The sequence below is a fragment of the Aspergillus japonicus genome, assembly GCF_003184785.1.
Source record: "Aspergillus japonicus CBS 114.51 unplaced genomic scaffold BO86scaffold_130, whole genome shotgun sequence".
Classification (NCBI taxonomy): Eukaryota; Fungi; Ascomycota; class Eurotiomycetes; order Eurotiales; family Aspergillaceae; genus Aspergillus; species Aspergillus japonicus.
The window spans coordinates 19,446-42,282 of NW_020291767.1; the positions used below are offsets into that span (position 1 = coordinate 19,446).

The following is a 22,837-nucleotide window of genomic DNA, read 5'->3' on the forward strand; positions in this document are numbered from 1 at the left end:
CTCGCAAATAGCCTACGCGGTGTATGTAATGACATTGAACAACTTTTCGAAATCAACGCCAGTGCCGAAACGAAAAAAAACAGATAGGAAACACATGATAATCGAGGTCACCAATCAGAACTGTGAGTGCACAGATATCCTTTGGTTTGCCCGCATATCGTACATCATCCCAGAAATGACCTAGGGTGCCATGACCAAGGCAAGAAGAGCCATGCGGCAGTAAAGGCCATATCTCATCTGTGTCCAAGTCAGCGTATATCCAAACATATTAGACGGCCAAGCAACACTAACCTGGCGGAAGTAAGCAGCCCGCTGGTCGAAGTCAACCTCCTCCGAGATCTCAGCATTGCGAGGCAAGGGGTGCATGACAACCATGTGGCTCTTGGCGTGCTTGAGAAGAGCGTTGTCAATGACAAAGGTGTTCTTCAAACGCTCGTACTGCTCAAGATCGGCAAAGCGCTCCTTCTGGACACGGGTGGAGTACAGAACATCGGAGCGGGCGACGATCTCAGGGGTCAATTCCTCAGACTCCACAACAAGCTGGCCAGAGGCAACAATCTGCTGGCGGACCTCCTCGGGCAGAGACAGCTCCTTGGGGGCAACGAGCTGCACTCGGACGTCGTAGAACTGGAGCAACTTGAGCAGAGAGTGGACAGTGCGGCCGTATCTCAGATCACCGGTAAAGGTGATGGTGAGACCTCCGACAGTTCCAAGCTCCTCACGAATGGTGAAGAGGTCCAAGAAGGCCTGAGTGGGATGCTCAACGCTGCCGTTTCCGCCGTTGATGACGGGAACAGGGGAGAACTTGGCCGCAATCTCAGTGCTGTTGGCATCAGGGTGACGCAGAACAACAGCGTCTCCGTAGCAAGCAAGAGTGCGCAGAGTATCCTGGAGAGTCTCGCCCTTCTTGGTGGAAGAGTGCTCAGTGGAGATGGCAATCGTCCGTCCACCAAGGCGCTGCATAGCAGCGTCGAAAGAGGCGGAGGTTCTGGTGGAGGGTTCGTAGAACAAGGTTGTCAGCAGACGGCCCTTGAGAATGTCGAGCACTCCCTGGCGCTGAACACCCAAGCGCATCTCCTGGGCCACGGTGAAGAGCAAGTGCAAATCGGCGCGAGTGAACTGGTTCACCGAAAGCACATGCTTCTGCTTGAAGGGAGAGCGAGAAAGCATGTCCATCAAGGAAGAGGAGACCTGAGGCACGGGGGTATACAGGGGAGGGCCGAGTTCACCAACCGCGGGAGCAGCCTGTTCGGCAGCGCGACGGGCTTGGCGCAGAGGAGTGCCAGAGATGGAGAGTCTCCGGTCGAACGAACTCTCCGGGCGAGCGCGAACCATGGGGGACATAGCCTTCACAGACGGGGAAGCAGGAGCGATCCGGTGAGTAGACATGTCAATTCCCTTGGGGGCGTCGGGAGTGAGCGCGCCATCGAGGCAAGAGGTCTTGCCCTGGAACGTCACACGCTGCACGGCACCACGGACATTCTTGCCATTGAGGGGCGACCAGCCATGAGGACTCTGGAAAGTGTAAGGGCGGTCGATCTCAATTTCAACCGAGCTGTCAGCCTGGTCGTGGATCTCGAAGATCTTCTTAGGGTTCTCGTAAAGGCGAGCGATGATGTCCTCAATAGTCAGGCGGCCCTCAGCAACGGCGGTGAACAGAAGAGGCAGGGACTCAGCGACACCAACAACAGCAGAGCCCTTATCACCAGCCATCTGGAAGGGAATGCTACCGATGGAGAAGACATCAATAGTGCTCAAGTGTTCCCACAAGGCCTTCTGATCCTCGGCGGAGGGCAAGAAGGACTCGGGGTAGTCTTCCTTGGAGAAGAACAGAGAGAAGATAGACACATCGCAGGTCACCTTGAGACCCTTCTCCTTGCTGAGAGCGATCAGGGTAATGTCCTCCTTGGAAGTCACGTTCATCACATGGATGTTGCGGCTGTGGAGACTAGCCAGGAGCAGCACAGATGCCAAGTCCGTAGACTTAGCATCGGTGATGATGGGCTTGCTAGAAGGCCAAGCAGCGAAGTGGCTAGTGACAGCAGCAACCTTGCTGATGTTACCGGAAAGGTGGTTGAAAGGAATGAAGAGAGCACCGACATCTCCAGTCAACTGGCCGATCTGGTCAGCGTTGGTCGAAGTCGCCGAAACAGAGAAGTTGAAGTCACAGAAGGCACCCTTCTGGGCATTCTGCTGGACAACCTTAAGCGCAGCCGCTTCGGTAACCGAGGCATCAACACCCACAGGCATGACGCGCACCATGCTGAATCCGGAGGCAATGGAAGCCTTGGTCATGAGCTCGAAGTCGGAGGAGCCGGGAGTGACAAGACCAGGGACGAAAGCAGCGACGTTGATCAAACCGGGAAGGATGATAGTGCGGTGGCTGGTCTGGTAATCCAGAGTACGGACAGCGAGATCGTAGTGGCGGGCAATGGCCTCAATCAGGATCTTGGCGTTCTTGACGTTGGTGACCAGAGGAGTCTGGTAGTCAACGGCCATACGACGAGTACGGTAACCCTTACTCATGTAGTTGGCAGGGCGTCTGAAGCGGTTGTTCGACGGCAAGTTGATGTACAGATCAATGAGGTTGTTGGCCAAGTGCTGAGTGAGAGAGTACTCGGACTTAATGTCCTCCTCTTCACCAGGCAGGATTTCAAGGAACTTGCAAGGAATGCCGTTTTCCTTGAGGAAATCAGCAGTACCAGCGGTGGCAAACAAGTTGTACTGCAACTGGTGAAGCTTGCGAATGGACGGGAGCATCTCCATCTTCTCCTTGTAGGAACCAATGGAGAAGAGAATGTTGCGCTTAGGAAGACGGAAGCCAGTGGAGATCAAGCCCTTGAGGTAAGCTTCATACTTGTCACGTCCGAAAGAAGCGACTTCACCGGTCGAAGCCATCTCAACACCAAGAACAGGATCGGCACCAGAGAGACGAGAGAAGGAGAATTGAGGAACCTTCACACCGACGTAGTCCTTGGGAATGGAGACAGGAGGATACTCGGCGAAGGGCACTCCAATCATAGCCTTGGTAGCCATCTCGATGAGGTCGACACCCATGGTCTTGGACACGAAGGGGAACGAGCGGGAAGCTCTCACATTGCACTCGATGACCTTGATATCGTTGTCCTTGGCAATGAACTGGATGTTGTAAGGACCGGTGACATTGAGAGCATTACCGATCTTTCTGGTGGCCTCTTCAATGCGACGGACGGTTTCAGGGTCCAGGTCCTGAGGGGGCAGGATCAAGGTAGCGTCACCGGAGTGGACACCGGCGTTCTCAACGTGCTCGGAGATGAAGTGTCCGACCATAACACCGTTACGAGCGACAGCATCCATCTCAATTTCCTTTGCGTTCTCAATATACTTGGTGATAACGACGGGGTGCTCACGCGAGACATCGGCAGCCTGGTTGAGGTAGCTGGCCAGATCATGCTCAGAGTAGACAGTGTTCATAGCAGCACCAGACAGTACGTAAGAGGGACGCACAAGCACGGGGTAGCCGACCTTGTTACAGAACTCAGTAGCCTCATCGATGCTGGTCAATTCCTTCCAGGCTGGCTGGTCGACGCCGATACGGTCCAGCATGCGAGAGAACTTGTAACGGTTCTCAGCGCCATCAATCATCTCAGGAGAAGTACCGAGGATCTTGACGTTCAAGCGGTGGAGGGGCAGAGCAATGTTGTTCGGGGTCTGGCCACCCATGGAGATGATAACACCGGTGGAGGATTCCAACTGGTAAATATCCAAAACGGTCTCAAGGTTGATGTTCTCGAAGTACAGACGATCAGCCTCATCATAATCGGTACTGACAGTCTCAGGGTTGTAGTTGACCATGACAGTCTTGTGGCCCTGCTCGCGCAAAGTACGAATGGTACGCACAGAGCACCAATCGAACTCGACAGAGGAACCAATGCGGTAGACACCAGAGCCGAGAACCATGATACCATTGTCGTTGAAGTTCACGTCGTGCTCAGAAGCATTGTAGGTGAGGTACAAATAGTTGGTGAACGAGGGGAACTCGGCAGCGACAGTATCGATCTGTTTGACGATCGGAACAATGCCCGACTCGACACGCATACGTCTGACAGCAAGCTCGTTGGAGCTCAAGAACTTAGCTAGCTGACGGTCGGAGAAACCAAGCTGCTTGGCGCGCTTGATCAGGGGTCTAGGCACTGTGGTAGCATTGTACGAGGTCATAAGCTTTCCGAAATCGCTGAGACCCTTGAGTCTGCTCAAGAACCACTTGTCGATCGAGGTGAGCTTCCAGATTTCATCAACACTGTAGCCAGCGGCCATGGCGTTGGCGATTGCGAACAGACGCTGGTCAGAAGGAGTCTGCAATTCGCCCTTGATGGACATGAGAGCGTTCGTCTCGTTAAAGCCCATGTTGTGGAAGTCAACGGAGCGAATGGCTTTCTGAATTGCTTCTTCGAAGGTTCTTCCAATGCTCATGACTTCACCAACACTCTTCATGGAGGATCCAAGCTGAGTGGAGACGCGAGTGAACTTCTTCAAATCCCAGCGGGGAATCTTCACAACGCAGTAATCCAGCGAGGGCTCGAAGCAAGCGCACGTAACCTTGGTGACGGAGTTCTTGATCTCATTCAATGGGATGTTGAGACCCAACTTGGCCGCAATGAAGGCAAGGGGATAACCAGTGGCCTTGGAAGCAAGTGCAGAAGATCTCGAGAGACGAGCGTTGACTTCGATAATGCAGTACTCCTTCGAGAAGGGGTTGAGAGCATACTGAATGTTACATTCACCAACAACGCCAAGGTGACGGATGACGTTGACTGCAGTTGTACGCAGCATGTTGTAGTCCTCGTCAGAGAGGGTCTGGGAAGGAGCGACAACAATTGAATCACCGGTGTGGATACCGAGAGGATCAAAGTTCTCCATGTTACAAACGGTGATACAGTTGTCCCTGCAATCGCGAACGACTTCGTACTCAATTTCCTTCCAGCCCTTCATACTGCGCTCAATGAGAACCTGGGGACTGGCAGCAAAGGCTTTGGTGCAAAGATCCTTCAACTCCTCCATGTTATCGGCGAAACCACTGCCAAGACCGCCGAGAGCGTAAGCAGCACGAACGATGACAGGGAAGCCGATGCCCTCAACGACACTAAGAGCCTCTTCCAAGTTGGAGGCAGAGGCAGACTTGGCACACTTCTCACCAATGGAGTCCATGCTACGAGCAAAGAGCTCACGATCCTCGGTGGTAATAATGGTATCAATCGGGGTACCGAGGACCTTGACGCCCAGAGACTCGAACTCATCCTTGAGTTGAATACCAACTTGCAGCGCAGTCTGGCCACCGAACGTGACGTAAATAGCATCGGGTCTCTCGTGCTTGATGACCTTGCGCACGAAATCGGCATTGACTGGAAGGAAGTAAACCTTGTCCGCAAGACCCTTCGAAGTCTGAATGGTAGCGATGTTGGGGTTGATGAGAATGGTGTAGATTCCTTCTTCCTTCAGGGCCTTGATGGCCTGACTACCAGAATAGTCAAATTCACCAGCCTGTCCGATGCTCAGACCACCACTACCCAAGATAAGAACCTTCTTGACAGAGACACGAGGAGAAGCCTTGACGTTGTCCTCGATAGCGCCGCCGGGGAAGGAGACAGCCTTGGTGAGAGCCTCGGGGGTGGCGATCGTGTCCTTGACGGTGTTGATGAAGACGTCGAAGAGGAACTCGGTGTCCCGAGGTCCGGGTGTGCTCTCGGGGTGGAACTGGACGCTGAAGAAAGGACGGCTGACATGGCGGATACCTTCGTTGCTACCATCGTTGGCATTCACGAACAGTTCCTCCCAGCCCTCAGGAAGGGTGGTCGAATCCACAGCGAAACCGTGGTTCTGAGAAGTGATGTGGCATTTGCCGGAGACCATGCTGGTGCAAGGGATGTTGTGACCACGGTTGCCGAACTTCATCTTCTGGGTTTGGCAACCAACAGAGCGGGCAATCAACTGATGACCCAAGCAGATACCGAACACGGGAGTGCGGGCCTCCTTCATGGTCTTAGCAAGGTTGTTGACGGTGGTAGTGAGAGTAGCGGGGTCACCAGGACCGTTGGAAACGAAAAGACCGTCATAATCCTTTCCGGCAAGGGTAGGGAAATCGTAGTCCCAAGGGACGACAAGGACCTCGACACCGCGAGCAAGCAAACAGCGCAGCTGGTTGAACTTGAGACCGACGTCCAAGCACAGGACACGGACCGGACGTCCGGAGGGGTGCTTCAGGGCAATATTCTCGGGAGGAGAGAACAGCTTAGGCTCCTTAATGGATACTGTTTCATCATTATCAGTCACAATGCTTCTTGGTGGAGAGTGGCAGATCGGGAAACTCACCCTCAGCAACAAGGTTCTTCTTGTTGGGATCAACCCACTCGGTCTCCTCGAAGAAGGGTCGCCAGCTATCCTTCTCCGTGGGGACTTCGGTAGCGCTGTCGACGAATTCAGACTTTTGGAGGAGCATACGACCAAGCATGCTACCCTTCTCGCGAATACGCTTCGTGAGAGCACGCGTGTCAACACCGTGCATGGCAGGGACGCCCTGTTCCTTCAGCCATTGGCCAAGGGAAGACTGAGCCAGGAAGTGAGAGTAATCCTCTCCGGCATAGGTTGCGACGACCAAGGCCGCCACGTGAATCTCAGTGGATTCGAAGTACTTGGGCAGAGTCTTCAGGAGCTCATCCATGGTCTCCCGAGACGGAACACCATAGTTGCCGACCAGGGGAAATGTGATGACCAGGATTTGGCCCCGGTAGGAAGGGTCGGTAACTGACTCGGGGTATCCTACCATACCAGTCTGGAAGACCAGTTCACCAGCAACGCTCTTCTCAGCACCAAAGCTGTAGCCCTGGTAGACTGTGCCATCCTCGAGCTCAAGGGACATCATCCTCCCGTTGCTGTCACGGGTGGGAGACGATGCGGGAGCGATCACGGCTCCATTGTGAGCCTCCATAGGAGGAAGCGGTTGCAATTCCTTGTTGATCTGGTTGTAGGCCACGGCGCCTCCAGCCAGAGGGCTGGAGGGGAGCGCAACCTCCTCGGTGGATTGGGGCATAGCGGTGGATTGTGGGGGGGGGGAGGGGAAAAGGTCCTCTCGGGGACTGTGTGTCAGAGGTATTCTCTCTACCGTAGCATCAGCAGCCTCCAAGATCCTTTTTGTAGAGATGCAAGAAGGAGGGAGGGATGTCGTTTCGCTGCTTCTGCAGAGGAAGAGGAATAATAGAAGAAGAAGAGGGAGACGAGCAGAAATCTCAGAATAAAAATTTTGTGTACGGGGGGCTTATGGAGCTTTCTCATTGGACTACTCGTTTCACCGATCCGGGGATTGATGAGCGTTCTGCCGTGATCTACCGCCCGCGAGGAAAATTTTTCTAACGTTTTACACTTTCGACCTTACTCTTTTGGGGTGATCTGGATGCTTTCGTATAGCTCACTCTATTATATAATGGCCCCTATTATCGCTTGCAAACAATCCAGAAGACACCGCAAATCTCTTCATTCGAGTCGCAATGTTATTGACAGTCAATAATCACAGTGACATATCACGTAAAACCACTGAAGAGGCGAGAGGAAGGGGAGGGGGGCAAAAGGCAGCCACAGCAGTGGCCTCGTGGGTGAGGTCATACAAGTCGGCTGTTGGCTAATAGAAACACCTCGCCTCCTCCGATCATCGGTTTGTTGGAGGGGTTCGGGGGAAGAAATGGAGGGGGAAGAGGGGAATGGATGGTTCTGCACACGCCACACAGATACGGGCCGGTTCTGCTGTGACTTCTCCGTGCCCGTAGTCTACTCCGTACCGTAGGTATTTTTGTCATGAAGGGGCCCCGTCCCCAGCCAAAATCTGCCGAAGCCGCCCTATACCCGTTGCAGGCACTTGGCACTGGGTTTAATTGGTCCTGAGAGGAGGCTCGCCACTCTTAGTGCTGATCGACCTCGCGTGCAGCGGAATTAGTGCAGGCGGTGAGCAGCAGCTTGGTTCCCTGCCTTGGATCTGGCCTGGATCAATTACGGAATATGAATCATCCTTGCCCCCGACTGGCGATACCGATCCCGGTTGAGCGGCAGACAGAGTCCCAGTACACTGAAGGTACACAGAGGGTACACAGAGGGTACACTGCAGAAAAAGTGTATACTGTCCAGTACATTGTAGTTTAGTGGCAGACTCCAAACTACCAAACACCAAAGAGAGGACTTAATTCTATTCATATACGCCCATGTGTACTACAACGATGTAACACCACTAAAAACGCAATCAGGTTAAAATGTTGGAATGTGGGAGGGTCATACAGCATCATCTGACCTTCCTTATCTCTCGAGAAATCGATCGATGGGCCAATACCCGACCAGTATGGGATTCTGGACATGCTAGCAAGAACTGGCGACAGAAAACAACACCTCAATACTTTCATAGATTTTGACTTATCCAGATGGATGAAGTATGCAATTTTCATCTTGAAAGTGCATGCATTGATGTGCAGTACAATCTGAAGAGGGGCGGGCGGTCGACCTGTAGTAGAGAGGTAGGTAGTTACTGAGTAAACAGACTATCCACAATAAGTAACTCACTAACTTATCCGTGACCGCGCCATAATTAAGGCTGGCCTCCCTTCCGAGTTCCCCTACGTAATGGTCTCACTATCCAGGTCAGTGCTTCGGCCTGGGCTGGCCAAGGCTTAGAGCAGCTACTTATCTTACGCTAAGACGCGGCCTGGGCGTTGTCGCATGAAATCTCAAGATGGCTAATAAATTTCCTGCGAGTCCTGCGATCTTCCAATCCCTTCTGCTACTGCTGATGCACTGCAGGCGCATGTGAGCTGCGTCAATTTTTGCAGCAAATCGTTTCATCATTCGGTAGCTCTCCCTGTTTATCTAACTCGGCGCAAAAATGTTTACTCCGATCACGCGAACTTGCCTGGCGACTTTCACTAATCCCTCTATCAATCTCTTTACAGGCTGTCGCTGGTCTTTCCGTCGTCGTCTTTGAACTTGAATAGTACATTGCTCTCTTTGTTCGTTTCTGGTGCTGCTGGAACATGATAAGATAAACAACCTTGGAGCCACCGCTTCCCGCGCGATCGTGACCTTCCAGGATCGCTCCAAAGAATGCTCGCCTCTCTCTTACGCCCAAAGAAACGGAGAACGTATGCGGATCGTTCTCCGTTCTCATCACCTTATACTACTCGAGATTCACCATGGCCGTTCTTTGATAACAACGCCCCGCAAAGGGGGTGGGAACAAGGATATGGAGAGCTCGGTCAACATAATAATGGCTTTGATGAAGCAGATGGTCGAGGACCGGGTCCCGATCAAGATGAAGAGGAAGAGGAAGATACCCCTGTTGAAACCAGCCCTCTTCTTCCTATCTTCTCTGCCTCTCACCTCGGTATGAATTAGCATGTACCATGAGCTGCGCATATACATCGGCTAACCATTCTACGAACTCTAGATACTCTTCCAGTTTATGATATCACACACGCCATTCGCCCTTTGATCGTCACGCGCTGCGAAACTACTTTAACATGGGATCAATTACGATCGCCCCAGATTTCTCAATTCCTTGTGAAGCCTATTCAGCAGAAAATCCGAACGGGACACTTTTCCAGGGCGACGTTATACGCGCTGATGACCAACTGCTTGCAATTCACAAAAGAGGTTCATTCAAATCCGGGAAACAGTGGTGTAAGCCAGACCAGGGCCATGGTCTGCGAACTTCTCACTATCAAGTTGCTGAGGGAGTATACAACGCGAGAACTGATCGATGCTCTGTCCTATGAATTCTACCCACTCAATGGGCAGGCGGCCACTGAACGCGCACTCGGCTGGAATTCCACGCAGGGTAACAAGCGACCTGGCATCGCTCGCATCTCCTGCCTCGAAATAGCCATTCGGGCTCAAGCCAAACGATTTTTATCGCATCCACTTGTCGTACAACAGCTAGAGGCCATTTGGGCAGGCACAATAGTGTTTCATTCAGCTGCTGACAATCTTCATCGCTCGCTAGCCAGACCTCAACAGAACGGAGGGCTAACTTATGGCTCGACACCCAACCTGGTACCAGCCCACCAGCGGACACAATCTGGAATGTCCAGCCTCCGCCGTTCAGTGACTATTTATGATCCAAGAGATGCTTCCCTATTCAAGCTATCCAGGCTGCGGGTGCCTCGTTATCGTCAATTTCTATCCACACTATCATTCGCAATTTTACTGATTCTGTTTCTGGCCGTTCTGCAACAACGTCGCCTTGAGATCACCTCCCTCGAGATTATTTTCTGGTTATGGAGCGCTGGCTTCATGCTCGACGAGATTGTCGGTTTCAACGAACAGGGCTTCAGTCTATATCTCATGAGCTTCTGGAATCTGTTTGACCTCGGCATTTTGTTCCTTCTCTTCTGCTATTACTGCATGCGGCTTTATGGTGCTGTCATGCCCTACACTCGCAACCAATACATCGCCGATCAGGCATATGATATCCTGGCTGCGAATGCTGTATTGTTGTTCCCACGCCTCTTTTCAATCCTCGATCATTATCGCTACTTCTCTCAACTGCTCATCGCTTTCCGGATCATGGCGTCGGACCTCATCGCAGTGTTTCTGTTGATTATCATCGCTTGCAGTGGATTTTTCGTTGCATTTACACTTTCGTTTGGCAACGGCGAGGACCACTCGCCTGGCGCTGTGGCCTATGCTCTATTTCAGATGCTGATGGGATTCACCCCGACTGCGTGGACCCTGTGGGAAGACTACAACGCATTGGGGAAACTCATATTGACTATCTTCCTCTTCATTTGTCATTTTGTTGTTGTGACCATCCTGATCACGGTTCTCACCAATTCCTTCATGGGTATTGTGCAAAACGCTAACCAAGAGCACCAATTTCTCTTCGCCGTCAATACCATCTCCATGGTGAAGTCGGATGCCCTCTTCTCCTATGTTGCACCGACGAACATACTGGCATGGTTGATTGCTCCATTCCGCTATTTCATGTCTTTCAGACAGTTCGTTCGGCTCAATCGCACAATCATTAAAGTTACCCATTTGCCAATCTTATTTTCCATCTGTTTTTATGAGAAGACGGTCCTCAGCTTCCAAGTCATTGATTCTATCGACCTCATTGATCCTTCTGCTCGTACCGACAGTGCAGACCGCTTTCGACCTCGTCGCAACCGGTTCAGAGCCTTTACCTCTCAGGGAAATCGACTTGTACGAGAGCCCTCGGTGGCTACTTACCAGAAGGATCGGGCCCTGGAAGCTGTCTTCCGACAACCTTATCAGGATGAACCAAGTAGAGGACTAAGGAAGCTTCATCCCCGAGAAAACGACCTGGCTGTCAATCATTGGATGCAGACCATGGGTTCAGGACCCATTAATCCTCCTGATGAGCAAGACTCGGACGAAGTGAATCGTTTGGAAAGGTTACCGAGGAATAGATCAGGATACCAGCGGCGAACAACACGAAGCCTGCGCGATTTTACAGAGTCGAACCGGTCGGCTGCCTCTAATCCTGAGGAGTCTGCACACCCGGTGGCATCATCGCCAGCTACGCCTCGTCCTGGGAGAGGCTTCTTAATCCCTGCGAGAACCCGACAGCTTTCTCGGCAAACAGGAATGGAGGGTGATGATGAGCTAACTAGCGACGACAATGGCGAATGTACTGGGGAGCAGAGAGAACATCGGTCGCCGTCGAAGAACTCTGAGGAGAACACCCTCATGAACGTAAATGAAAGCTCTCACACCACGCAACCAAAATTTTTCAGCTCCCGACCCTCAACGGCTCGACTCAAGTCTCGCAAGAACAGTCCCACTCGGCGTATCAAATATCATAAACGGAACTACTCGGGTGCCACTATGCTCTATAATCCGACCTCTCGGAGAAGTGAACATGAGGAAACGGATGCTTCACCAAACCCCGTTAGGCCGAGGGCTCACACTCCAGACCGTGCAAGCAGTATAATCGGACCGCCATCCCGAGGACCTTGGGCCCTACGACGACACAGCACGGACGGAGGTCGGTCCCGGATCACGACATTGCATAGATCTGACCCCATGTCTGTCCCTGACATGAATGGCTTCTCAGCACCCGACTCTCATTTTAGAGGACGCAATCGGTCATCAATACTCGACGGTCTGGGCTCCGACCTGGGTGATAACAAAGCAATCACGAACGGCTTCCTTGGAGGGGCTCCATCAAGTATGACCACTCAAATGGCCTACGCAACGGGCAACATCAGACGCCCCGACAGTCCGAGCAGTAACCAAGATATGCTCAGTAAACTTGTCTTGGCTCGGATGAACAACATTGAAGAAGGTTTCCGCGAGGTGATCAAAGAAGTCAAGGACCTCCGGCGCGGGGGTGCGAGTCGCAGTCAAAGTCGACCTGATGAGCAAGCCATTACCCAGCGCGAGAAGAAGAAGCTACGGGCGGGTGACAAGAAGGAGAACAAGAAGAATGGCCCGGGGTCTCGCAAAAGCAAGGCTAGCAGCGAAGGCCAATACTCAGACGAGTCAGGCACTCAGTTGCGCGAGGGGAAACCCGTTTCCCAGAATGGGTAGCGGTTTTATTATGTTGATGCATCAATGATTATGACCTGTTTAATGTTTTGTATTAGTATTTGGTTGGCTGTCTCATCAATTTGTTGTTATGCTACATAGCTTTCTTCTATTTGATACCCTTTCCAACTGTTGAGAGGCTATTTCAACATAATGCTATCAGTCCCCGTATCGCCTCATGTTCAATGTTCACAGAGCTTCACAACCGCCTCCTTAATGACTCAGCCTTGCAGCCATTTCTGAGACAAGCTTCTCTTACCAAGTCTGGGGCTGAGACCACCAACCCAAATATGAGAAACGGGCATGGGTTGCTTAATCTTGCAGCCTGATTAGTCCGGACTTGATTCCGCATACATGTATGTAATGCTAAGGTAATTGATCGCTTGTTCACACAACCCAGAGTTAGGCATAGCCCTCCAAAAACCTCCTATCTTCGCTTGAGTGCCTTCTTTGTCTTCCTGCCCTGAAGGATATTCATGACTGTTTTCCCACATATTTATCTTGTAACACATTGACTTTGCAGGAGATTCTCCATAGCACCCAATGAGGAGGGCATAGGAGGTAAGTGAGACAGTTTTTGGGTTGTCTATTTTGTTTGCTGTGCTACTTCGCAATGCAAGGGTTGGTTGTGTCAGCAAACAGTCGAGACTGATTCACCTATTTACAGTTAGTGGAGACTATAACTGAGAAAGCAATACCTTCAAGACTAAAGTTGCTTGCACCTTATTCACTTGTACTGGACTGTCGTCAGTGAGCTCTACACTACAGGGTTAGCCATTCACCTGTAGGCAGCAAGTAAGGCTGGGCGGAGGCTGTGACGGGCAGGTCTCTCTCTCTCTCTCTCTCTCTCTCTCTCTCTCTCTCTCTTCCTTCCCGCCTCTCATAACACAACTCATCTGCTGTATACATTCATCTTTCTTTTCTCACTTCTCTTCTCCTCTCTTCTCCTCCCTTCTTCCTTTCTCGAGTCAACACCTTCTCTTTCATTCTTTTTCCTCTCCGCTGGCTCTCTATCCAGTCTTCCATTCTTATTTCTCAGCTTCAGTTCAGAACTTGGTTTTGATATTTCCTGAGCCAACCACAAAGCCTATCCATCGATTCAGGCATCTCACACCACAGGACACCACTTTGCTCCAGGCATCGCGATGAATCTCAGCAACGGGCCTGACTTGATCCTCATGGACAGTGCTGACACCCTCGTTTACATCGACGACACACAAGCACACCGGTCAAGCTATTCCTTGCAACCACAATGCGCAGCTACGATTCCTCACCGAGTTCACAGCCAGAGTCTACTGTCCACGGATTCAACCTACTTTCGCGAACTATTTGAGCCTAGAGCTCAGTCCCGAGTCCTAAAACGTCGCAAGCTGGATGGGGCGTTGCCTGACGGCGTGAAGTTTGTTCTTGATCTCACGCCGCCCACCACAGACGATGAAGGGGTGAGGTTCACTGCAGAGCTTTCGTGTCCGCTGGGGTTACGAAAATGGGCTCGCGCACAAGATCGCTGGACCCTCCCGTTTCATCTTGTTAGCGGCGTAGACGATGGACTTGAACGCTCCAGTAGCAGTGACGAGCCCGGCATCCCTGTTGAGTATTCGGAGGCTCGCAACCGCCGGGGGATTGCCCATGTCCTCCAAGCCTTAGAGGGGTTGAAACCTCGGCTTAACACTCCGTGCAAGCTCTGGACATTCCTTGCCTTGGCTAAGCTGTATGGCATCGCCCATCATCCACGGGCCAAGGTCCCGATCTTGACCTGGATATACGAAGGTAGGAATTCTCTGCTCATTGAAATCCACCCCGAGATTGCATACGGAATAGCTTGCTCTATCCAGTGTGATTACTTGTGCCAGGACTCATTTGCGGTCTTGGTCGGAGAGGCATCTTTGCGACTCATGGCGGAGCCGGACGCAACACATACCCGTCCTTGGGATTCGCACGAGACTCTGTACGGCCGGGTGCGGGAGGTGCTGGATGATGGGGACCGGCAGCGAGTGGAGTATGCCAGTCAAAGCTTCAAGGACCATGTCATTGACACTTTTCTTGAGCTCGTTGGCAGCGAGATGCAATGGCTGGAAAGATTGCCTGCGGTCCGCAAAGTGCTCTTACACGAAGCAGGCGGCCCTCCTTGTTCACTTGCATCTAAGCTCATCAAGTGTCTCAAAAGCTATGTGCGATATCATATTATTGATGCATTAGATACCGACCTGGTAACTTGGAAGGAGATCTCAGTGCTACATGAGCCCGACGATGATTACCCGGGAGAGCGGTTTCTGAAAGCTTATACCAAGATGCATTATACCGAGCGCATTATGAGCCGCACCTTCTGGAAGAACATCGGGTCAAAAGATTGGAGCGATCTCCCACCGTCAGCTTTCGTAAGCCTGCGCTCAGCCAACTCCATCGCAAGTCAATCGGTCGCCGATCTGGGCCGTCATCTACAGCCATTCCGAGCGCAGGAAGATACCAAGATCGGATTTATCGACACGGATGACATGATTGGAGAGGTCAACCGCTACAACGCCCACTTCGGCTCGGGTCGTCCGATTTATGGCGCGAATCTTGTTATTGCACGCCACACTGAAGAGCTGGATGCAGCATGGAACAACACCCTGGGGCGTCTCTCGATCGAATCACACTCCGGTCCAACCTGCCATCTCAGAGGCTTTGACCCGGAATGGTACTATAACTTCAACCCTCATGATTTTCTCAACCAACTTTCTTCGTATCTGCACTCAATGTCAGACAGGATGCGCGAATCCTATCGATCTGAAATGAATCAGCTACTTACTGACTGCGTCAGCTGCCTGACTGCGAATGAAATGAAGTATCTTCCCTTGTGGGCGGGAGGTAACGACGATGGCTCTGGAGGTGTCTTTGCCGACCTTGACATTCCAAATGCCGAGCATGCAGGATTCGCGACGCCGGGACCGGGGATACATATAGGAAGCTCGGTTGCTTCAAAGCCGCTCTCAGACTATTCTTCCACCGTGTATGAGAGTACGGTGCAAGGTGCGTCGCACGGGGCCACGGGTGGATTTGGCACAGATGTCATGTCCGTCAGCATGGCTAGCGAAAGAAGCGGTATTGAACAATCTATTGCAGAATTTGAAGACTTGTCACTTGAAGATGCAATCCAGCCACTCTAGGCTTATGCATGGGGACAAAAGAAGTTTTATGTGGGATACTACTGAGAAAAATTAGTGAGAATCTAAAGCAAGATCATCTCTGTTAACAAATGTTTGATTTTGTGTAGAGAGTTACTCATAATAGCAATGCCCGGGAATGCGGCCGCGTAGCACGTGATAGAATCCGGGGATTGGGGGCGGCGACGTCACGGACCGATGATCTTATCTCGCAATCAATGCACCAGACAGAGACAACAACTGCAACAACCTCTTCGCCTGCCCTGCCAGCCGGTGACAACCATTTGCAGCATCCCCATAAAATTGGCAGAAATATAACCAGCTCAGCATCATGGCTGCCGCCTCATCCTCGAAGCCCTCGAGCTTCCTGCTCTAGTACGTCTTTACCAACCCACAAACCTCAACCCCGAAAAGAAAAACAACCCAGGTGCTAGCCAGCCAGCTCCATTCCCCTTCTCAACCCAACTTATCCAACGCACAAGCCCAAGACTGACCAATTCACACCCTGGGAATCTAGCTCCTGCATCGCCCACCGCACCACCATCCTAGCCGAACACTCCTCCCCCGGCACCTCCTCATCCGCCGCCTCCTCCCTCGCCTCAATCATCCTCCCCAAGATCTCCCACGACCAACCCCAGAAGCTCACCTACACGCACGAGCGCCTATTCGTGCACTACATCGCGGACTCTCCCAGCGGCAGCAGCAGCAACAATGACTCCTCCACCTCCTCATCCACGGAGCCCAACTCCTACGCCCCGCTCAGCTACATCGTGGTCGCGACCGCCGAACAAGGCCGCCGCATCCCCTTCGCCTTCCTCCTGGAGATCAAGCGCAAGTTCCTGGCGACGTACCCGCCGGCCAGCACCGACTTCGCCACGCTGCCCGCCTACGGCTGCGCCGCGTTCAACCCGGACCTCCGCGCGCTGCTGCAGACGTACAACACGGCGCCGCCGGCGGACTCGCTCGCCTCGGCGCGGCGCGAGATCGACAGCGTGCGCGACATCATGACGGAGAACATCGAGCGCGTGCTGGAGCGTGGCGAGCGCATCGATCTGCTGGTCGACAAGACGGATCGGCTCGGCGGCAGCGCGCATGATTTCCGCATGCGCAGCCGCGGGCTGCGCCGCCGCATGTGGTGGAAGAATGTCAAGTTGGTCGTGTTGCTGGTTGTGGTCGTTGTGTTCCTGGTGTACCTGTTTGTGGGGATGGGGTGTGGGTTGCCGGCTTGGGGGAAGTGCGTGGGTTGAATGGCGTGACTGGCAGTGGGTGGAAAATGGGTGATTGGGTCGGCGGGCGGGTTTTGGTGTTGCATCTTTTTTAGTGAAGTTTGAGATTGAGCCTTTTTTTTTGTTGCGTGTTGCGTGTGGTTATTTGCATTTGTTTTGACTTGCGGTTCTCTTGCGCTGTTGATGGATTGATGGGCTCATGATTGCTGATAACGGGTGGTGGCATCTAGTTGAGGTTTGTGGGCTGGGTTGTGCGATGGATGGAAGCTCGATTTTTTTATTCTGTATAATATCATGATAATGTAGTCTGGTTTACTTCTATGTGACTATTTGTATCGGTGTGTAGATGAGGTCTTTGACAAGGCGGCGACTCGGATATGTCAAACACTGCCAGATCTAGCTCGAGATATAAAAACATATTGCCGGATATGGCAAACAGGCTACACCTTGAGAATGTCTCGAACCAGCTTCAGGAAGTGGTTGCAGAGCTCATGAGTAGTACATAGTACGAACCCAACCGCAGCCATCCAAGTCACGCCTTTTGTAGTATCACAGAACACCGCTGGAAGGTGGACAACCAGTAGAGCTCAGATTGAGAGGGATAGGAATCAAGTATCGTAACATATTGTTCAATTGATTAGCTACCTAAGCTAACCGCTAGAGTTTACAGTATGTGTCTCACTCTCAAACCCACAGCGTCCTTGCTACCGAAGTAACATCAGTGCGGGTCTGCAAGCGAGGCAAACGAACCCCCTGAATTAGATCCAGGTAAAAGTTATTTGCTATTCCTTCTTCGCCAGTCGTATACCCCATCAAGCATTGTGAAGGGTTGATGGGGAGATAAACCTGGCGCAGTCTCTGGGAGAGATTTTATGGGGGTATCATGGGAGAAATCAGCTACATTTGTCGTGGTAGTCGTAGTCCGTTTCTCGGGGTAGCTTCCATTCAAGTCTCGTGCCTTGACCAGTTGTGATCGTTACAATCGAGCTTCTCGAGCAGGATGCTTCAGTCCTTTCCGGTGAGCTTGGGCATGTCAAGGTCAAGCATAAGATCCAGACAGCTAAGCCATTGGGATTCGTAGATTGGCGTCCGGAGTTGTCGCATCGTTCATGCAAGTCAAAGGTCGTCAGGCCCGGAGAATTGCATCTTTGATGCGACCAATGGTATAGCGTTTGTCTGCAAATTGTCCCAGTCATTTTAGGACGCTTCAGCAAATATCCGCTAACTCAGGAACATGACCGTATTGCACATTCCCTAGAGTGTTGACAGTATTCGGGTGTTGTGAGTTGGATCGAAGTCCAGGGTCGACTTCTGCGGACCTTTTCAATAGTTAGTGTGCGTCACATGATCGAGCTACGCTTAGCCTTACGAAAAGCGCTCTCATTCGTCGGGTTATAGCTAGTGCCAGAAAGTACCAATCAGCTCTCACCGCCTGCCTATCTGATGAGCTGTCCGGGTCGATGATCCTCCGGTCATTGTTCTATTTGCATTTCGCGATGCGCTATCCGTAGTCGCGTCAAGCTTCGGTTCTTGTTTCCATAGCGTGTTACATTTTCTGGATATGCAATACTGATGTGTTGTTGATTCTCACTCATTCTCTCTCCCTTGCATACATCTATGCCATTCGGTTTCATATCATGATCCAGACGGGAATCTATTCACGCCCGAAACCCTGATAACGCGGCCAGGCACTAATACCGGCAAAGAGAAATGTCAAACAACGATGACATTCAGTGGCTGGAGAGCTACCTGCGCTACGGCTACGACCCAGAGGTGCAGAGGTTTGAGGACAATAATATGGCATACTTCCAGGCAAATCCGTACTTTGCCTTGCCCCCGCCGTCTCAAATGTCCCACCCGTCGCCCGGAACGAGTCACACTCGATTTCAACCACCTTACCCTCAAGGTCGTCCATCAGCGGAAAGAACCAATGTGAGGCCTACCGGTGCTACCTCTTCCTCAGCGCCCGCTCCTTTTCCAGCACAATCTCGCCCGCCGCAAGCTCCACCTCGTTATGCGCCTCCATCGACCGGCGCGCCACCTCCCGTGTCCCAGACGCAAGGCTCGCAGGGTCATTTTCTTCCTGCCCGGGGACCCGAGTCGTATCAGAATCTAGCACAGCAAGCTCTCTATCACTCGCAGCGGGCACCGTCTCCACAGCCTCAACAGCCGACGCAACCCTATCTACCTACCACAACAGCAGCAGCAGCAGCAGCAGCAGCACCTGCTCCGCCGCCTACGAAGACAGCTCCGCCTCAGCCTCGAAACACAGGGTCTCCTCAATTACTTAACCCCACACAAACCCAGCTGCCCAACAGCGCGCCCCCTCGCGCACCTCAGTCAGGCGCCCCAACTGGCCCTCCAAGAGCCTGGACAACAATGCCTGATGGAAACAGGACGGCCTCAGCAGCTGCGCCTGGGCGTGCGCCTCCGCCGACCTCGAAGACAGTCCCTCCTGAGGCGCAAAGAACTGTTCACCACCCAACGCCTCAGCCGATGCCGTCACCTTCGACTTACTCCGCGCCCCCGCAAAATCCACCAGTAACCCAGGCTACAGGCGGATTCAACCAAGCTCCTACTGCTGGGTCTTTCACAGCTCCCTCACAGGGCATATCGCAGAACCCAGCAGTAAATCAACATGCAGGCGGGGCCAATCAGAATTCCTCTGCCGCGCCTTACAAGGTATCACCGCAGACTCTGGTACAGAACTTAGCAACAAGTCAGCATACGGGCGGACCTTACCAAGGTTCAGCCGCTGGGCCTCAGCAGACGCCATCGCACAGTATGCCCCAGATGCCACAACCCGGAGGTCAGCCGGCTCCTGCTCCCGCGCCCGATCCAGCGCCTTCGCAAGTGATCCCTCAAAAGCAGAAGTTCAATGCGTCTACGGGTCCGGAGCCTGGAAATCCTGCTAAGAAAGGTCGCGTCGAACCTCCAAAGACATCACAGCAACCGGCGTCGGTTGCGTTCACGAATGCTGCGCATCCCTCAATCCCGCTAGGTGGGCTGTCTGCCTTCAGTTACTCTCCCGCAACCACGTCGGGGCTCAAGGCGAAGGATTATCTGAAACACCGCGCCGACATTGTGAAGCCTATAGATGAAGCGGATGCTGCTCGGAAGCTGGCTTATGACCCTAAGACCATTGCCAGAGATGTCCTGATTGCATCCGGCCGTCATCCAACTGAAGAAGCTCTGAACCACCACCTCTTTCGTCTACGTGATGTGTTCACACATGTGGAAAACGGGTCAGATCTGGCGACATTTCGATGGGATCTAGTAGATTCGCAGGAAGCACGTGACCAAAGACGGACGGGCGCTCCCCTTCCGCCGTCCAACCAACTTTCCGCGCCGCGTCCCGCGCCGCCTCATCAGAACTTCCCATCAGTCCCAGTCCCGCCATCATCTGCACAACCTCAGCAGGCATTGCCCCCGAACCTGGAACCGCGAGTGCAGCTATCGCAACCTCCACCTAGCGCCCAAATCTCTTTCCAGTCTCCTAGCCCGCAGGTCCAGCAACCTCCCAGAACCGGTGGTCCTTCTCACTTGCACCCGCCGTACACCCCACTGCCACCACCGCCGCAGCCGCAGCCGCAGTCACGTTCCCCACCCAAGACACCAGCGAGCGCGATGGTGGGCAAGCGGGGACCCGGTCGTCCGCCTGGAAGCGGCAATAAGCCCAAGCAGCAGCCGGTACCGACGACGAGCGCACAACCGGTGGAGTACCAGGTTTTCGGCTGTCAGTGGACGAACTGTCGTGCTAGGCTTCATAACCTGGAGTGGCTTAAGAAACACATTTTCAAGGTCCATGTCTCTCAGCAGCTGACTTGCGGCTGGAAAGGATGCACACACCCGGAGCCCATGCCTGCGGCGCTGCTCTTTAAGCACGTGAAGAAGGCCCATTTGGACTCTATCGCTTGGAGGCTGGGCGATGGACCATCTGTGCCAACACCTGGTGAGAAAGCATCTGGATGATCGCATTTCCACTTTACGCGTGACTTGTAGCATTTTGAAGGGCAATCATTAATTGACTTCTGCTCGCACTATCCGATAGGTGAAAACACTAGCAAAACAGGGCTGTCTACGATTCCTCAGAACTGTCGACCTGGCATGGATGACATGCTCATCTTCCCGGCGAGTGGTTCGTCGATCCGAGCCTACCATAAAGTTCACGGCAGAACTACCCAGCAGCAAAAAGCGCAGGAAATCCTCAAGGCTGTGCAGCGACTGAAAGAACAGATCGGGGTTGGTCTGGACCCGGGCGGGTGCGAATTGACCAACTTTGTGCGGAATGAGCGACAGAACACCGAGGAGGATGTTTATGAAGTGGTTGTCTAAACCTATGGTAACTCCATATTACGGGAACCGGCATTCTGCATTGGGTGGTGTTATCTTTTCTCTTTCTCAACTTTTCTTGAATCATTCATCCGAGAGCGTCGGTCTCGAGGCCTAGGTGTTCCGGTTGCTTTTGTGGAGGGTGTCCTCTGACTCTACCCAGCTTTGGTTCGTCCCCAACCCGTCCTCCCCCACCCAGGATACCACAACTTTGTACATTAACATCGTGGAAAAGCTGGCAATATCTGAAAGGTGATATACACCCATACAAGACACACATACGAAGACACACCCGAAGACACATTCGAACTGATTTATAGGAAGTAAAAGTAAACGATGCATTGGATGGGAGCCCAAAAGACCACCGCCCGGGTATTCTAAACAAACAAGCCCATTGCCTTTGGTCTCTTCCACCCCGTAGTCATTCGCTTAAACTAGACTCAAGACACAGAACACAAGAGTAAATGCGACAGAAAGCAACAACAAAAAAAGTAAACAGAACGTTCAGGTTGTGGGTATACATCCTCCCTTGCCAGTCTTGCGTTTTGCCCCCGTGACACCTTACGACGACGATCCCACGGCCGCTGCCGCCGCCGCCGTCTCCTGCGAGATCCCGGGCACCTTTTGGTCAGCAGGCGCGTCGAGTTCGGCGCCGTCGTCCTTGGCGTTGACTTCGAGGAAGTGGTAGAGGACAATCATCATCATGGCGCAGCTGCCGAGGAAGACGGCCAGGCGGTGGAGCTCGTCGTCGGTGATCATTGTGATGGTTGTTTTTCTTTGCGATCGACTGGTCGGGTGAGACTTGTAGATATCAAGGTGTGAGGTTCAATCGAAATTGTTTTGAGGTTGCTTTGTGGCGATGCACAGCAGGAAGAGGCACAGCGCTGCGCTGTAGGAGGGAGGGAAGTAGATAGCGGAGATGGGTAAGTTACCTGTCCGGAGAACGGGGGAAAGCCACGTTAGCCTTAATCATGGGATGCAGGGCAGTGGGTAGGAAGGAAGGTTGAATTGAGGCGACATGTCGAATGCTGAGTTGAGTCAATGCAAGGAACATACCTAATCTCCGAAGATAGATTTGTGGTGTCAATGGGGAGCAACAACAGACAGACTGTTGACTATTCGGAGGAGGACACTTTGCGCTCTGTCGGGGGAAAGTCGTCGTAATTCGTAGTTAACGCCTTCCTTTCTTTATCAGTCAGCACTTTGTTGCTGCCTCATCGCTGAGGCACCAGAAACAGCTTTGACTCGATTCCACTTCCCGATCAGGGGTGGAAGCTCCAACTGGTCTGGGTCTAGCTTGTGCCTAAGAATACAGGCAGCGGCCGCAACGGCCCGGCCGTTATTAATTATTATTCTTTAGCATTTGCGATCGTATCATCATCTCTCACTCAGCTTCTTCTCCCTCCTACTGTGTGTCTCTTTTGTCGGTTGGGCCACAGCTAAGAGTTGAAATCTATCTGGATACTACTTCTGCAGCTAACCTCAATCTTGACATTTGCAAACCTGCTGTATGTTTGCGAATGATCCTTTTTTTCCGATTGCCCTCGTTCCCCTCTGTCCCCTCTTCCCCCTCCC

At 52.5% G+C, this 22,837-nt stretch overlaps 6 protein-coding genes across 6 annotated transcripts; 4 read left to right on the forward strand and 2 right to left on the reverse strand.

Annotated features, from left to right (window-relative positions):
- Positions 1–180: 180 nt before the first annotated feature.
- On the reverse strand, positions 181–7,066 carry BO86DRAFT_327025 (bifunctional carbamoylphosphate synthetase/aspartate transcarbamylase; the record flags this gene model as incomplete). The annotated part of the gene is made up of 2 exons (XM_025668590.1): positions 181–6,287; positions 6,349–7,066. The coding sequence occupies 2 exons, from the start codon at positions 7,064–7,066 to the stop codon at positions 181–183; spliced, it is 6,825 nt and encodes a 2,274-aa protein (XP_025521814.1).
- Positions 7,067–8,755: 1,689 nt separating this feature from the next.
- On the forward strand, positions 8,756–12,695 carry BO86DRAFT_350515 (ion transporter). Its single transcript, XM_025669386.1, has 2 exons — positions 8,756–9,394; positions 9,458–12,695. The coding sequence occupies exons 1-2, from the start codon at positions 9,115–9,117 to the stop codon at positions 12,559–12,561; spliced, it is 3,384 nt and encodes a 1,127-aa protein (XP_025521815.1). The 5' UTR covers positions 8,756–9,114; the 3' UTR covers positions 12,562–12,695.
- A 650-nt stretch (positions 12,696–13,345) lies between these two features.
- On the forward strand, positions 13,346–15,789 carry BO86DRAFT_44783 (uncharacterized protein). Its single transcript, XM_025676610.1, has 3 exons — positions 13,346–13,379; positions 13,604–15,298; positions 15,362–15,789. Exons 2-3 carry the CDS (start codon positions 13,704–13,706, stop codon positions 15,705–15,707), a joined length of 1,941 nt encoding a protein of 646 aa, XP_025521816.1. The 5' UTR covers positions 13,346–13,379; positions 13,604–13,703; the 3' UTR covers positions 15,708–15,789.
- A 139-nt stretch (positions 15,790–15,928) lies between these two features.
- On the forward strand, positions 15,929–17,127 carry BO86DRAFT_452017 (synaptobrevin family protein). The gene is made up of 2 exons (XM_025676901.1): positions 15,929–16,079; positions 16,222–17,127. The coding sequence occupies exons 1-2, from the start codon at positions 16,036–16,038 to the stop codon at positions 16,949–16,951; spliced, it is 774 nt and encodes a 257-aa protein (XP_025521817.1). The 5' UTR covers positions 15,929–16,035; the 3' UTR covers positions 16,952–17,127.
- Positions 17,128–20,468: 3,341 nt separating this feature from the next.
- BO86DRAFT_393876 (putative C2H2 finger domain protein) lies at positions 20,469–21,449 on the forward strand. The gene is made up of 2 exons (XM_025673109.1): positions 20,469–20,882; positions 20,982–21,449. Exons 1-2 carry the CDS (start codon positions 20,558–20,560, stop codon positions 21,263–21,265), a joined length of 609 nt encoding a protein of 202 aa, XP_025521818.1. The 5' UTR covers positions 20,469–20,557; the 3' UTR covers positions 21,266–21,449.
- A 218-nt stretch (positions 21,450–21,667) lies between these two features.
- On the reverse strand, positions 21,668–22,375 carry BO86DRAFT_393878 (dolichyl-diphosphooligosaccharide--protein glycosyltransferase subunit 4). The gene has a single exon (XM_025673110.1). It carries the CDS (start codon positions 22,019–22,021, stop codon positions 21,824–21,826), a length of 198 nt encoding a protein of 65 aa, XP_025521819.1. The 5' UTR covers positions 22,022–22,375; the 3' UTR covers positions 21,668–21,823.
- Positions 22,376–22,837: the final 462 nt, after the last annotated feature.